The 16,887-nt window shown below is 44.8% G+C and overlaps 1 protein-coding gene across 1 annotated transcript in view; it reads left to right on the plus strand.

The window, feature by feature from the left end:
• UBASH3A (ubiquitin associated and SH3 domain containing A) overlaps positions 1–16,887 on the plus strand; it is a 281,915-nt gene that overhangs the window by 251,944 nt on the left and 13,084 nt on the right. Inside the window, exons 11-12 of the mRNA XM_086935867.1 lie at positions 3,662–3,806; positions 13,159–13,265. Of these exons, the coding sequence (XP_086791993.1) occupies positions 3,662–3,806; positions 13,159–13,265 (252 nt within the window). The remainder of the gene's footprint in view (positions 1–3,661; positions 3,807–13,158; positions 13,266–16,887) is intronic.

Here is a 16,887-nt window from a genome sequence, read left to right on the forward strand (position 1 = left end):
GTTCTGTAAATGTGATTTGTTTACCGTTTATTAACCCTGGGCAAAGCCCTACGCTGCACTCGCGTAGTTTGCAAAGTTTGGGCAACTTTTCGGTCATTTTTTGCTTGCTCGCGGTCCTCAACGTCAAGTTGGCAACCGCGAGCAAGCAAATGACATCCTGGCGAGACTTTTTCTTTGTTGGCGATCGGCAACATCAAGTTGCCGATCGCGAGTGTAGAAAATAAACCTCCTGGCGAGATTCTCAACGCGGGGAGGTCAGGTTTCTCATTGCGAGTGGTCGCGTATGCTCGTGATCGCCCGTGATGAGAAACTACCAGTCCGCATTGAGAAAGCAGCTGCTCGAGTAAAAATCTGCTTGAGCGGAAGAAAACTACGGCTCGCACTGTGCAAGATGCTGTTTTCAATGATTGCACAGTGCCGGATGCTTGTCCGCACTGTGCATTCATGGAACACGGCATCTTGCACAGTGCGAACAGGGTACTATGCAGTTCATGTATTGCTGCGCGTAGCTTGCGTAGTGTGAAGTGCATTTTGCGTAGCTACGTGTAGCGCTACTTCGCGAACTACGCCCAAGGTTACCGTTTATGCAAAACGGGCTAGGTTTCCAGGCATCAATAGTTCCCTGAAGTCATATTTAGTGAACACAGCGCAATATAAATAAATAGAAATCATACGTTTTTCTTGTACCCTATAGAATGTACCTTCTTGGGATGATCGAAGGAAAGATTGTTTTATTATTGAAATTTACTGTCTAACTTACTTCACTGCATGGTGGGGCATACTGGATACGATTAAAGTGATGATTGTTCCTCAAGTGCTTTTCACACTTTCAATGTTATCCTTTAAAATTACTAATTATTATTTTTCACAGATTAATTCTTTATGTACCAAATTTTTATGGAACAATAAACGTGCTCGTATTGCCCTTTCTAAATTAACCCGACCAAAATCAGAGGGTGGTGTTCGATTTCCTGATTTCAAATTATATCACAATGCTTTTTTGATTCTCCAATTTTATTCCATGTCTAAAGACTATAAAGATTTGCCTATGCCAACATGGGTTGCTATTGAACGTACGATGTTAAATAACTTTTCTTTTCATGATGTTATGTTTATGACCAATTGTACTTTCATTTACAAATATCCTATCTTAAAATACTCTCACCATCTAATACAAACACTTTTTTTCAAGAATTTTGATCCATACCAATCTTTTTTATCTTCTTCAATTTGGTTTAATAACACGTCAAATTTCGCCGCCAATCTTTTTACTACAAGCACTGGAAGGAAAAGGGAACTTTTTGTGTACATCAATTGATAGTTAACAACTAAATGTTACCCTTTCCCCAACTACAAGAGCAATTTATTCTCCCAGACTCTTGCGTACAGCCATATAATACATTATCACATGACCTCCAAAACTTGTTACAAAACTACAATTCCACTCCTACTCCTATTTCATATTCACCTATTGCACCTCTGTTTAAAATTTCTTATGACCCAACTCCCAATGCATGTTTTATGTATATAACCCTATCCTTATCTACTTGTACTCGGAGTAAATCTCCGATCGAATTAGCTTGGGAACAGGATTTATTTCAATTGCTTTCTGTTCCTCAATGAGCTCGATTATGGCACAAAAAAAATTAAAACATCTAAAGTTGCTAACATTACGCAATCTTTATATTTTATTTATAACAGAGTTGTAATTACCCCCCTGTTTTTACACAAAATTGACCATTCTATATCACCAGTATGTTGGTCCTTTCGTTCTTCTGAAGGATCATTGATACATTTACTTTACTATTGTCCAAAGGTTTATGACTTTTGGAAAGCTATATGGTCGAAATGTGCTTTTATTTTTTCAAGTGATGTTACATTTGCTATTCACAATACATTTTTAGGCACTTCGCCTGGCTTGAGTCCTTTCTGAGCGGCAGAGCTCAGGCAGTCCACCTCACTGGCTTCACTGCGGCCTCCCACAAGGTGACGTGTGGGGTCCCCCAGGGTTCCTCACTTTCCCCCCTTTTGTTTAATTTATACATCTTCCCCCTCATTTTTATGTTACAGCAGCTCGAGGTCACGGTGTACAACTACGCCGATGACCTCCAGCTTATTTTTAACCTCTCCCATTCCCCGTCATCCTTCCAGAATGTCCAATCTGTCATGTTGTTCATTCAGGATTGGATGAACTGCAACCACCTCAAACTCAATCCGGACAAGACTGAACTAGTCCTGACCGGAGGTGGTTGCAGTCCTTGGTCCCCTTCCCACTGGCCCTCCCCACTTGGTGCTCCCCCACTCCCGGTCCCCAAAGTCAAAATCCTTGGTATTTTCCTCAATCCCTCACTTTCTGTTCATTCACAGGTTAGTTCTGTTGTCTCCTCTTGTTTTTTCTCCCTCAGAACCATTAGGAAGATCTCTCGGTTTTTTTCACTCCCCGCCCTAAAGATCATAGTGCTGGCAATGGTGTTGTCGCGCCTCGACTACGGCAACATTATTTACAATGGCGCGCCTGCCTATGCCATTCACCGGCTGCAACTAGTGCAGAACCAGGCGGCCCGACTCATCTACGGCCTGCCTAAATATCATCGGGCCACCCCTTTACTGCAGGCACTGCACTGGCTGCCGGTGAAAGAGCGGGCCCTGTTCAAGCTCGGGTGCCTTACCTTTCAGGCCAGAATGGGCACTGCACCAGAGTTCATCTGCTCGGCTATCAAGCCTTACACCCCAGGGAGAGAGCTTCGCTCCTCTCACCTGGCCCTCTTAACTGTCCCCCGTTTCAAAAAGAAAAGGGCCGGCGGCACTAAGTTTTCTGTTCTGGCCCCTGTGTTTTGGAACTCCCTGCCCGTGACACTCTGTACAACTCCCTCCTACACGGAATTTAGGAAAAACCTCAAAACCTTCCTCTTTTCTCGTGCTTTTGTTGTCTAATTTCTCCTCGCTTGCCATCCCCCTCGCAATCTGAAGCGCCATGAAACCGCATGGTATAAGTGCGCTATATAAATGTTTTTAAATTCAAATTCAAATTCATCTCCTGATGGTTTTGACCAACTCCCTTCAAAAACTATTTTACTTGACCTTTTTATCGCTGTTGATTTCAAAGTTATACTAACATGTTGGAAAGGCAATTCTAAATAATCCTTTTTGCTTTGGTGGAATTTAATTTGTGATGAATATAGAATTGCTTCTGTCTCTCACTCTTCCAATCATCTAAAGATTAAGTCAGATTTACTATGGTTATCTTTCACTACATTTCTGTCCTCACACTCACCTGTTTTATAATACCTACTTTTTATCTGTTCATTTTTCTTTCCTTCTCTTCTCCACTTCCTTCTTCTATTCTCTTATTCTTTTCCCTTCTAGTATTTATTTTCAATAAACACAAAATACATACAACATACCCTTTTCTTTTTTCATCTGGAACACATTTCTGTATTCCGGTAATATGGTTTTTTATCCTCAATGCTTGCCTTTTCTTTTAAGATTGTGTTTTATTACAGTATTGACATTCTGTGCTTTTTTAGTATTCTTGTTCAAATAAAGTGTATTAACGTCTGTTTTATCTCATGTTCTTTATCCTCTGATTCTGTAATGTTTTTAATATATGTTCACTCTCTTAATAAAAACTATGTAACAAAAAAAACGTACTTCACTGCAGGCCTTAAAATCCACACGACAGTCCCCATCCGCCTGGAGCCCGGACTCTTTGAGTGGGCCAAGTGGGAGTCGAGCAGGGGGGTCCCCCCCTTCATGTCCTTGTCAGAGCTGAGTGACGCCGGATACAACATGGACGCGGAGTACAGGTGAGTGAGTAGGAAGCACTGAGGTTTTCATGTAGCGCCTGGTGCTGGCTGCACTGCCGTGTGCCGCTACTGTAAACTCGGACACAGAAGAGACCCCGGCACAGGAGGAAAGTGGATAAAGTCATTTGCTTGAGACCAATAAAGCGATTTGCCCAGGATCAGACCATGCGGCTAACTGGGGGAGCCGTGCATTGAATCCAGGTCTTCTGGCTCCTCAGCTGATAAATAGAACACGGAGCCACGTGCCATGAGGGCTGGAATCTGGGCTCTGTCCGGCCTTCCAAATGTTGTATCTGCTCATTTGAGAGTATGTCTGCACTAAGCTACAACAGTGAAGAGAGGACGTCTGTGTACAAACTGCTCAGGTTTGGTGTCTCAGTGGGCGAATGCACGTGCTGCCACCACGGTCAAGGGATTGAACCCCACTGGATCCTCAGCCTTTCCTCTTCAGTGTCGTTGGCCTGAGTATCAATGATCATCTGTCGTCTGTCAGCAGAACCTAAGGAGTTCTCTGGAGAGGGTGAGCGGCAAACGAGCCTGTCAGTCAAAGCAGTCAGTTGTGTGAGCGTTGGGCCATTTATGAATATTGAATCTTGAAAATGATCAATTGTTAGTTCTGTGCATGGGTTTTTAAACATCGAACTCTCAGGGGGAGAGAGGGGCCGAGACAAAAGGTGTGTGGGGGGGGGGGGGGGGGGGGGAGAGAGAGAGAGAGAGAGAGAGAGAGAGAGAGAGAGAGAGATCCAACAGGGCATTCTAGACTGACGACACAGTGAGACTGTCAAGAGATTGATGGGATTTCACTCTGACAAATCAGCGACAATGTCCAGCTGTGGGATTTTATTCTCAAAAGCAAGAGGGTTTGTCTACTTGTGGGATTTCACTCTGAGAATTCATTGAAAATGTCCAGGCGTGGGATTTTACTCTGACAAATCAGAGACCATTAGATAATGGTTTGCGGTTTAAGATAAAGATTTGGAAGGTTTTCTAAAGCATAACGGCCTGAAACTGAATTTTAATTCAGTTTACCACCCGCGTGATAATGGTGAAGTGGAAAGTTTCAATCAAGTGATTAAGGGAGTGTTACAAGTGGCAAAGGACTGTGTGGTATTGCATTTTATTTCCTCTGAATGGTTTCTCTTCTGTGGTAGAATTATAGTATGTCATTTATAGAATGTTACAGGTGTAATGCATCAATGTCACTGCATTCTTGAGGAGATTTGTATGTCAACTAGATCAGTACTCTAGTGCTCTCCTACTGCCTGCTTGCTCATGGATGGGATTCTTCAAGGAATACAACTTTAGAAGAAAGAACCTTCCTGTGTCCAGTCATCTTTACAGGAATGCTTCAGACAGGCAGTTAAATTGGATTGTTAGTGTTCATAAAATGATATGGCTTTATTGGACCCTCCCACTGTGACCAGTTATAGTCCTTTGACTCATGTTTACGAAAGATACTCAGACTTGGATTGTACAAGCAAGGCAAAGGCATTGGTCTTCTGAAGTTGTGAAAATTAATATTGTAAAGGCACAAGAACTTTGCAAGGAGTATTAGGATAAGAGGAGAGGAGCTAAAGTTATTTATTTGAGTAAAGGAGATGTTGTGTGTAAAGTTGCCCACGTAGCTCAAGAAGCCAGAGTAAACTTTCTGAGTCCTTACAAGCCAGGGAGTTATTTGAGAACTCTGTCAGAGTGAGTGATGGTAAAGTATAGCACTTAAGTCACTTCGTGAAGTGCAACAAGGGAGTAAAGTGTGGTGATCGTAAAGTGATGTATAGAGGCGCAATGGTTTTGTAAATGAGGCCCATAGTACTGTACGGACGGAAAATTGTTTCCTCAGTATTTACAAGAGGACTTTGAATGAGTATGTCGTATTTTTAGATGACGTTTTATGTTATTTTGTAAGCTTTAAGTACAGTGTTTTATTGTTATTCAGGGGGAGAGATGTGTGACCGAATATGAAGCTTCCTCAGTATTTAAGAGACTACTTAGTATGAGTATAGCATATTTTTTTATTTAGTTTTATGGTATTTTGTAAGTTTTTAAGTACAATGTTTTATTGTAATTCAAGGGGGAAGATGTGTTGTTAGGTCTCGGCCTAGCGTACACTGCGCAGCAGTGTCGCACAGCCAGAGTCCTTTTCTCGGGGTTTTGAAAACGGACCTGGAAATTCCACGCAGCTTGTGTGTGTTATTTCCTAGCTCCATTTTCATTGGCTTTTGCACCCATGGCCCATTGGTGTCTGTTACGTGCACCAAAGCCCATATGTCTTCAATTATCGTGCCCAAACAGACGCGATAATTAAAGACATATGCCTGCAGTGGCGCGCGCGCGCGCACCACTCACGGGCTTCTTTTTTTTTTTTACTATAGCGATCGCTTTGAGTCCTTTTTTTTTTTTCTCAGAGTAGCTCGGCATACTGTTGTAAGGACTCTCTTGTTTCTCTAGCAGGCGAAACCTCTCTCCGTGACCCGAGTGGCTTCGGAGCTCAGGCAGGGCACAAGTGTTTATATTGCGTTGCTGCCTGTCGGGTGTGACGTGTGCAGCCATTCCTGTCTTTTTTATCGTGCATAACTTGCTGTCTCCTGACAATAGGGGACGGGAGCTGCATGTCCAGTGCCAGGAAACAAAGTTAGGGACTGAAAAGCAGGTTTACCATCTCGTACCTGTGAGACAGGACCACTGCTCCTTGTGTGTGTAGTTTTCCGTGTCGCATGATGGACCTCGGAAATTGAGGTAGCGGTACATGTGAATCCGATTAAGTACTCATTAGCCATGACGTACACCTCCCCCTCTGCTGAGATTTGCTTTTTTTTAAAAAAAATGATTTTTAATATTCTTTATTCTTTCTTTCACTACGACACTTAACAGACCCACGCCGGGGTCCAGCGCCAAACTCTGGCCCCAGGAGGTAACTCTGCGGGACGGGCCGGTCCTCAGCTGCTGGAACTGGCTCTGCACACGCACTTCTCCCGCAGTGAGCTTCCTCGCTAGTGCCGCGGCTGTTTTCCTTGGCAGTGTCTGTCTTCTTCGGAAACCGAGTGACTATTCAGTTTGCAAAGGTCATTCTGTCCCAAGATTCATGTTTGTGATTACTTTCCTACTCTTGATGACGTTTTATTAAAAAAAAAAACGTCAAAGATGAGCTCAGCATTCGGTTTAGTTACTTTAAATGTGATGAATTATGTTTACTTGAGGAAAGCATTTTAACATGCACAATAAACGCCAGTATGGTTGTTGCCGGTCCAGGGAAGGCATGGCTTGGCAGTTCGGGCTGGACTGTTCCCATGAGGCACAGGGTCAGACTGATTTGCATATGCCCATGTCTGAACTGGGGTGGCGGAGTGGGCTAAAGAACGGTGATGAATTAAACCCAGATCTGTTGACTGGATGTGAGTGTTTGATTGGTTCAGATGCTCCGTCCATCACCACCCCCTTTTGTATCGCTTTGTTCGCCATAAGTTGGCAGGGTATGCTCAGACGTGAGTCCCTTGCTCACTTTGGGCCCGATTCACAGAATGAACTTAAGACTCAATCCTAAACTTACTACTATTTTGGCATTCACAGAATGAACTTACTACTTTTGGTATTCACAGAAGTTAGGATTTTGTGTTAAGTCTGTCTTAAGTCTGTCTTAAGACAAACTTAAGACAAAATCCTAACTTATGTGAATACCAAAAGTAGTAAGTTCATTATGTGAATACCAAAATAGTAGTAAGTTTAGGATTGAGTCTTAAGTTCATTCTGTGAATCGGGCCCTTTGCCACTGGATTCAAGCAAGCCTGGCTGAAGACGGCTGTAATGCCAGAAACCGGTCCTAGGAAGCTTGAATCTGGTCCAGGAAAGGCATGGCTTGGCAGTACGGGCTGGACTGTTCCAATGAAGCACAGGGTCAGACTGATTTGCATATGGCCATGTCTGAACTGGGGTGGCGGAGTGGGCTAAAGAAGGGTGGTGGATTAAATCCAGATCTGTTGACTGGGTGTGAGTGTTTGATTGGTTCAGATGCTTCGTCCATCACCACCCCCTTTTGGCGCTGCGGCCAGGGCGACTGACTCCGGAATCTGGGGATCACGGTTTGATCCCCGGCACCGGCGGCAGATTAGCCCAGCACCATGTGACTCTGGGCAATAGCTTGCTTAATCTTCCCAACGGCCCCCAGCGCCTAGAGACCCTTACGGGTGATTGTGCGCTTTACAAATGTGGGTTATTACCGCCATACATAGCACGTTAAAGTAACTCACATTGTGATCCACCTCCCGAAAGGAAGGTCACCACCTGACTCCACAGCAAGGCATATCCTGTCTCTTGTTTTAGGCTTATTACGTGAGTTCTCTTATCGACTCAGTGGAAGGAAACAGACTACATTTCCCAGTGTGCACTATGTTGTCCTTCAAAGCTTGGGTCCTGACTGGCTGTCCACGGTGAGTAAGGTGGCCACCCTGATGACACGGATGCGTGTTTTTTGTGTAAATAAATGTGTAACTGCAGCAAGTAATGCTTGGCCTTAACGTGGAGTTATAAATCCGCGCCCTACTACTCTCTATGATGTGTCCTTTGGTGTATGGATCCAATACTGTGCAGAGATGAGTGTACGTGGGCAGTATATAAGGGGAAACTACCCCCATCCTCTTCTGTGGAATGACCTCGCCCTTTCACAGGCCTCATTACTGCCTGAAGTTGCTTACATTTTTGTTATGAATGACAAAAGAAAGCGTACTGTATATATTCTTATGTGTATACCAGTGCACGACTTTACCTCGTTATGCTGTGCTGTCCTCGCTGGCAACAGTGGCTTGTGGGGAGGGAGACAAGTTTGTGTGTGAGGCGTGTGCATTCTGTCGAGAATAGGGATTATTTCAGTTGTATTTGAAGCAGCGACTGTGGGTGATCCTACCCAGCCCTCTTCGCCTGTGTTTATTTTTGGTTGCACGTGGCGCAGTGTGCGTGTATGTACTGTGCGAATTTGATCCCCACGCCTGTCATCGGAGTTGTAATGTAATGTGACAGTTTATTTCTTGTTCGGACTTAACTAGTTTGCCCTTTCTAGCTTAAGTAACTTGCTTAAATGTTCTCATTTTTGGCGATGACGTGGCTGTTCAGCCCTGCCAGTACTTGCTATGCGCTGCCAAGTTTTTTTTAACCTTGGCTTGAAATAGGAGTGTTAACAAATATCTAGTTTTCCTTTGTGCAGAGCCCGTTTGCAAGTAATTTTGCCCATAGACCAATGGTACAGTTTCTTCGCAACTATCTCTCCCATGCTGTGAAATAACGTGCACATTCTTCGGTTTGTGTGCCATGATTTGAGTGTCATCCATTATGTATAGCCACTGGGTCTCTTCAGAGAGTTGAACTTAGTAGTGTTTGTTAATGTTAATGTTAATGTTAATGTTAAAAAGACTTTCAAAGCGCACGAATACCTTACAGTGTCTTGGCGCTGAACTTTAGTAAGACCTATAAACGTAGAAGAATGGGGAAATTATCATGAAAACAGCCATGTCTTTACCTTTTTTTCTAAAAACAAGGAGTGAATTAGCCTCTTTCATGTCAGCATGGAGAGTATTCCATAGTTTAGCAGCACAGTGAGAGGTGCTGCGACCTCCCCAGCACACAGTTCGAATTCTGGGGATTGACATAAGTTTGGTATTTGTAGACCTTAATTGTCTGCCTGGGTGGAACCATGAAAAAAAATGTTTCAATGGTACCTGTCCTGTCCCATTCAGAGTTTTATAGGCAAGACAGAGTACCTTAAATTTAACACGTTGCACCACAGGCAGCCAATGTAGCGTACGGATTCCTTCTGTAACAGATTGATGCCTAGGAATATTCAGTAGAAGCCTTGCCGCAGCATTTTGCACCATCTGCAATTTCCTTAGGTGCTGCTTCTGTAAACCGATATATGAGCTGTTACAGTAATCAAGTTTGGGCAGCACCAAGGTAGTCACAATTGTTTTCCTAATATCATCTGGAATGTATGGTAAGACCTTTTTAAGTTTCTTCAGACTGTAGCTTTAGTTTGTTGCGCATAGTTACGTTTATTATCTATCAGCACTCCAAGATTTTTGGCCTTTTTTACTGGTTCAGGAGTATGTCCTAACTCGGTTGGCCAACACAGTCTGTCCCAGTTAGGTTGGAGATTACCAAAGATTATCACTTCGGTTTTATCCGAGTTTAGCTTTAGACAGTGTCTTCCCATCCAGAGGCTAATTTCCCTCATACACTGCTGAAATTGCAATACCGGGGCCTGCATATTTGTATATGCTCCGACGACGATCTGAGTGTTGTCGGTGTAGGATGTCAGATTAAAACCAAACTGCTGTATCAATTTCGCAAGATCCAACACATATGCATTGAACAGTAAAGGACTGAGCGATGAGCCCTGGGGAACCCCCACAAGGCAATACATAAGGAGCAGCATGGTACTGGTCATGGACCACAGTCTGTTTCCTATTCATCAGGAAAGATGCTAATAGAGTAAGGGCCTGGCCCTTGATCCCCATGTCTTCCAGACGCATAAGCAATGTACCATGGTGCACAGTATCGAAGGCCGCAGATAAGTCGAGGAGAATCAGAGCAGCGGCACCACCCTAATCCATTACTGCTCTGACCTCCTCGGTTGCCTTGATAAGGGCTGTCTCGGTACTGTACCCTGCGCGGAATCCGAATTGGCTGGGGTCAAGTAGCTCATTATCCTGCATAAACTGGGTAAGTTGGTTGTTCGTTATTTTCTCAAACACTTTGGCAGGAAAAGGAAGCCTGGCAATAGGACGATAGTTGCTAATAATCAAGTTGTCTAAATTGGCTTTTTTTTAACAACCGGAGGATAATTGCATCTTTCCAGATATTGGGGAATGTCCCTGTCAGAAACATTTCATTAAAGATATTGGTCAGAATGGGACTTATCTCCCCTGCAATGTCTTTGAGAACTGCAGGGGGCAGGGATCCAAGGGTGATCCAGATTTAGTGTCCAGAACAAGCTTTTTAACCATCTCGCTAGACACTTGTGAAAATGTCGACAGCTCATTTTTATTTCTTTGAGTCTCTATAATGCGAGGTTCTTTAGCTATCGTGTTGGGGGTAAAGATGAAGATGTTGTATATATCATTAACCTTGTTCCTAGAAGCGCAGGCAATGTCATCACATAAAGATTGACTGCTCACTAATGCTGAGCGATTAACCTCATCCGTGCGGTGCAGATTTACCGCCGGTGCTGGGCCCTAATGAAAACGGGCGTGGTCATGATGGAACTGTTCCGTCATGAGCACAGCTCGACCGATGCTCATGACGGAACCATTCCGGCATGAGCATCGAAGGGGTTAAAGAGGGTAGTAAGCTTCTTCGTCACCTGAAACAATTGTTTTTCAGAATTTTTAGATGATTCTATTTGCTCAGGGAAGAAGATCTTTTTCTCAGTATGCAACAACTTTTTATAGTTAGCTAGAGCATGTTTATAGCTATCTTTTGCCTCTGCTTCATAGTTTATTTTCCAACGCCTTTTCCAATCTGCGACAGTTTTGTTTATCTAGACGCAAAGCTTCTGTGAACCAGGGGGCACCGTTACCATAAAGGCATTATTCAACCAATCAGAGTAATCCTCTACTGCTTGATCCACTTGAGTGTTTTTGTTAGGCCGTGTCTGATTGAGTTAAACTTCAAGCAGTTTAATATCTATCTTATTCCAGGCTTTGAACGGTTTTCCCTGAGCTTTAATACTAATGACTTCTGGTATGATTTGGGAATGTTTTTCGAATAAAACTAAAGAGTGGTCGGAACAAACAGTTGGGAGAGTATTTATGACAATCATTCCAGGGACTGATGAAAAAATACTGTCCAAGGTGTGTCCTGCCTGGTGAGTAGGTTTATGTACCAACTGGGCAAGCCCCAGTGTATCTAATGTTTCCATAAACATAGTGGTTTCCTTATCTGACGTCGACTCAAGATGAAAAGTTGGCGTTTTACTAAGGGCGTGTGGTAGCTACTGGCAGAGCTGGGCCGTTTCCTCCCACGCCGGAGGGAACCGTCCAGGAAGTAGATCCATGTTATGTGCATTTTAGCAATGGAAGGGCAGGCGCCATCCGTACATACCCGTAGCCGCGGCGCAGTCATGGAGGATGCTGGGGGTCATATATTGATACAGTACACGAGGCATGCACGCGCTCTCCCTCAGAGCCTCCTCTCCGCCCCCCTGCCTTTCTGATCTCATTTACGAGCCGTCATGGCTCCTGCCTCTGTTTTTGGTGAGTTTCGAGAACAGATATAATATTAACTTATTTAACTCTGATTATGAAGCTTCTACATATTTCAGGAATCCCCTTCCTATTGCTTTCCTACTTGGTCTAAACATTAGAAAAGAGCTAAACTGAGAAAAATCCTAACTTTAAGACTTTCGGTATTCACAGATGCATTTAGGAGTCCTAAAGTTAGGACTCCTAACTTCTGTGAATACCGAAATGAAAAAGTGCCTTCTGTGAATACCAAAATTAGTAAGGGCCCGATGTAGGTGAAATAGATTTACCGATTTTCAATTACCAAATTTTACCGATTCGGTAATTAAAAATCGGTAAATCTATGGGGTGGAAATGTAGGTATTCCAGATGTGCTGGAATACCGAATCGGATGATTTCGGTATTTACCGATTCGGTAAATACCGAATCGGTAATGCCCATTCATTCCTATGGGCTTTGAAGCCCATAGGAATGAATGGGCATTACAGATTCGGTATTTACCGAATCGGTAAATACCGAATTTCACAAGGGTGCAGGGGGTGTCACTTTGACACCCTCTGGCACCCCCAAAACAGGCTCGGGTGCCATGTGGCAGGCATACATGCCCTAAGGGCAGGTCTGCCTGTCACATAGCATAGGTGTGCATGCACACCGGAATCGGTATTTTACCATCAAATTGGATTTGATGATAAAATACCGATTCGGTAAGGCCTTTGGGACTCTGAAGAGTCCCACTTACATCTGGGTGGCTCACATTCGGTAAATTTACCGATTTTTTATTTTACCGAATCGGTAAGATTACTGAATCGGTAATTTTACCGATTCGGTAAAATAATGCCCCCTACATAGCGATCACCTATTTACCGATCGGTAACGGCCGAAAATACCGATTTTCGCCTGTTACCGACCGACCTACATCTGACCCTAAGTGCCTTCTGTGAATATCGAAATGAGTAAGTGCCTTCTGTGAATATCAAAATGGTAGTAAGTTTACGATTTTGTCTTAAGTTAGTTCTGTGAATTGGGCCCATAGTACCTGGCCTTTCGTAGGATAAACAGCGTGTTTTGTTTATGTTTACACCTGGATACGTACGTCACCAGTGACGTGTGCTGTTTTTCTGTTCCAGACCCAATCTTGCAGTGTCCTCTTTAGCTGCAACTGAGAGTTATGAAGACTTCACCAACCGGTGCTCTGCGGCCGTGAAATCAATCATCCGTCATGGTGAACAGAACGGTAACTGCTCGCCTGCCTGAGTGGGTGCTTAATTTGTAAAAAAAAAAAAAAAAATCAATGTGCCAGGGCTCTCGTGAAGAGACCACTGAAGCTTGCGTCACACATTGCCCCTGCCATGTTGGCAATGATACTAACAACACAGCTACTAACATCAAACTCCTACAAGGTGACAATTCGGACTATTTCAGGCCACCAGTGCTATAAAATGGCTTGGGCGGGAGGAATTAGTCAGTTTGAATGTACTTGAATTAATAATTACCTGTTGTTGTGGTCTTCTCTAAAGTAGCCCGACAGTGCCACCTTGTGGCAGACTGTCGCAAGCGCTGGTGTTGACAATTAAGAGCGGGCGCAGAGAACCGGAAACCACCGGCTCAAATTAAGCACTGGTTTTAGTGTACAGGCCCTTAGCACATGCAAAACATATACTGCGTCAAAGGTATTAAAAGTTAAACATGTTCATATTCTAATCAAACCCCCCCTCACAAACTAAGTACAACGAGGGGTGTAGTCTGGCTGCGATGCTAGCAAGGAAACTTACCCCCTGCCCAACCCAGGCAGATATTAAAATACAGACATAACTGTAATGTACTGGGCCCCTCCCACCATGGGACCCAGTGTCACTGTACTTGCTGCACTAACAATGGCTCCGCCCTTGCTTACGGATCTCCAGTTTCCACAGACTATACCTGCCTTTTCTTCCATCGTCCCTGTCTCCAGCTCTCCTTTCGTCTCTGCCCTCACCTTTCACGCCCTCCTCTCTGTCCCCTTCCTCTCTCTCTCCTCTTCTGCTCACTTCCCCCTCTCTCCTTCCTCCCTTCTCTTACTGACATCCTCATTGCCCTCCTTTTGTAGGTCCTTTTCTCCACTCTCTTTCTCTCTCTCATCTTCATCCCCTTCTCCCCGTCTCTCACTGTTTCCTTTTTCTCTCGCTCTCACCCTCTCTTGTTATTCCTTTCCTTTCCTCTCTCACTGCCGTCTCTTCTCTTTCCCTGTACCTCACCTACTCACCATCCCGAACAGTAACCGAAGTGTCAGGCCCCCGGGAGGCACCACCTTTAAAATACTCACATATTCTAACTGCAGCTCGGCCAAGAAGGGCTCTCATTTTAGGGCCCTGGTGCCACTGCACCTCTTAACCTGTTCCCCTGCCAAGAAATCTTCATTGTTATCATTGAAAAGGCAGAAAAGGAAGGTTTCATGTACATCACCAAATGGCAAATTTATAGCACAGTTGGCATGAAGGAAACATTAGTTGACTCCAAGCCCCACCCCACGCCCTTTCCTCACTGCCCCGCGCTCCCTCAGGTGCCCTTGCACTGTGAAGCACGCGCTGGAGCAGGACAGAGGTTCGGCTTCAGGTCCATTGCATTCCCGGCTGTGTGGTGGTGCTGGACAGAGGTTTGACATCAGGGCCATTGCATCTCTCTGGACAGATGTTCGGAGTCAGGTCCATTGCATCTCTCTGGACAGATGTTCGGAGTCAGGTCCATTGCATCTCTCTGGACAGATGTTCGGCCTCAGGTCCATTGCATCTCCCCCTGTGTGGTGGTGCTGGACAGATGTTCTGCATCAGGTCTATTACTTCCCCTGTGTGGTGGTGCTGGACAGAGGTTCAGAATCAGGTCCATTGCATCTCTCTGGACAGATGTTTGGCCTCAGGTCCATTGCATCTCCCCCTGTGTGGTGGTGCTGGACAGATGTTCTGCATCAGGTCTATTACTTCCTCTGTGTGGTGGTGCTGGACAGAGGTTCAGAATCAGGTCCATTGCATCTCTCTGGACAGATGTTCGGCCTCAGGTCCATTGCATCTCCCCCTGTGTGGTGGTGCTGGACAGATGTTCTGCATCAGGTCTATTACTTCCCCTGTGTGGTGGTGCTGGACAGAGGTTCAGAATCAGGTCCATTGCATCTCCGTCTGTGTGGTGGAGCCGGACAGAAGTTCGGCTTCAGGTCGATTGCATCCACACCTGTGTGGTGGTGCTGGACAGAGGCCTGTGTAGTGGTGCTGGTTTGACATCAGGTCCATTGCATCTCTCTGAACAGATGTTCGGCCTCAGGTCCATTGCATCTCCCCCTATGTGGTGGTGCTGGACAGATGTTCTGCATAAGGTCTATCACTTCCCCCGTGTGTTGGTGCTGGACAGAGGTTTGGTACCAGTCCCATTGCATCTTCTCTTGTGTGTCTAACTGATCAATATAGGGTGATATTGCATGTCAGAATTATAGGTATTTATAAATCTGCACGCTCAGAAGTGAATATTCTTCTTGAAGTTCTGCACAGAAGTTTAAAGTCATTGTGTAGTCAACGCTCTCAAGGTAGATATTCCGAATCCGTCCCATCCCTCAAAATCAATATTTGAGGACGTTTGTGTAAACTTGCGATTTACATATGTGAGAAGGTGGTTCTGACAATCTTATCCGCCTGGATGTTTTGCTTTTTGATCACCTAGTCTTTTACCTTTTACTGTGGGAGGGCTTCATAACCTGCGACTCATCCACGGTAAACTCATGGTAAAATGAACTGCGCGTATTTTACTGCCATTGTCCACCTTTTAAGATAAGGCTTCTGCAACGCAGCCAGGGTAAGGCGCACTTAGCTGGTTATATGTGAACATGTGTGTGCACACACGTGTGCACACGTGCGAGGGCTGCACGTGGGAGGCTCCTGTCGTGGGCAGCCCAGGAACTGCACACAGGTAGCTTGGTGCAGAAGGAACTATGCAGAATTTAGTAGTGACCTAGGATAGGCGTTACAATGTGGCTGTACACGCGTAAGGGAAAGTCAGTGTGCTTTACAGTTTGACTGTAGGGACACTCCATTGCAGTCCTATGGGAAAGGCTGCATCCGTGCGCAGCCCCAGGTCTCTTTGGGTTAGAGACTCCGTAGTCGCACCAATGTACACTGTAAGCTGTGTAAAAATGAACAATTCTGTTAAGTCCAGAAGCATATCTGTACAGCTTATGGGTCATCCAGGAATGTCATATTTCTGTGACTCAGCTCAGCATAACATCCCAAACCCTCTGTCACCCTCCTGGGCTAGGTTAATTACTTTTCTCTCCAGTAGCAGGAACAAAGGCCTCACCTCACAGATGAAGTGAATTGAATAGGGTACTTATAGAGCGCAACTGTCGCTCCGGAAGGAGCCTGGTGGCGCCGAACGTATAGAGGCAAGCCCAGGCCCTGATCGTGAGGTCTAGGTACCTAGATAAGGGGATGGCAAACAGACAAAGTTCATCCAAGGCTCCAAAGATCCAGATTTTAAGGGCCTTCCTAATTCTGTCTTTAGGAATCTCAATTTGCTTGGCATGAGATTCCAAGCTCTTGCTCCTAACACTGCTGCAGATTTCACTCACCGCGTTTTAAGTCGCAAACCAGACAATTTGAGGAGGTTTGCTGATGAGGATCTAAGAGTCCTTGTTGTAGAATATAGTGTAAATCTTGCTGAAAGATATACTGGACCCAGTTGGAAACTGCTCTGAAAGTGGTGACAAGAAACTTAAATAAAATTCTCTTATGTAGCGGAAGCCACGAGGAAGTTTCAGTGCTGCGTGCTGAACTACCTGTAGCCTCTTCAGGGTAGATTTGTTAGTACCCGCCAGGAGGCTATTACGAAAGTCCAGA

The sequence above is a fragment of the Lissotriton vulgaris genome, chromosome 8 (genome assembly GCF_964263255.1).
Source record: "Lissotriton vulgaris chromosome 8, aLisVul1.2, whole genome shotgun sequence".
Lineage (NCBI taxonomy): Eukaryota > Metazoa > Chordata > Amphibia > Caudata > Salamandridae > Lissotriton > Lissotriton vulgaris.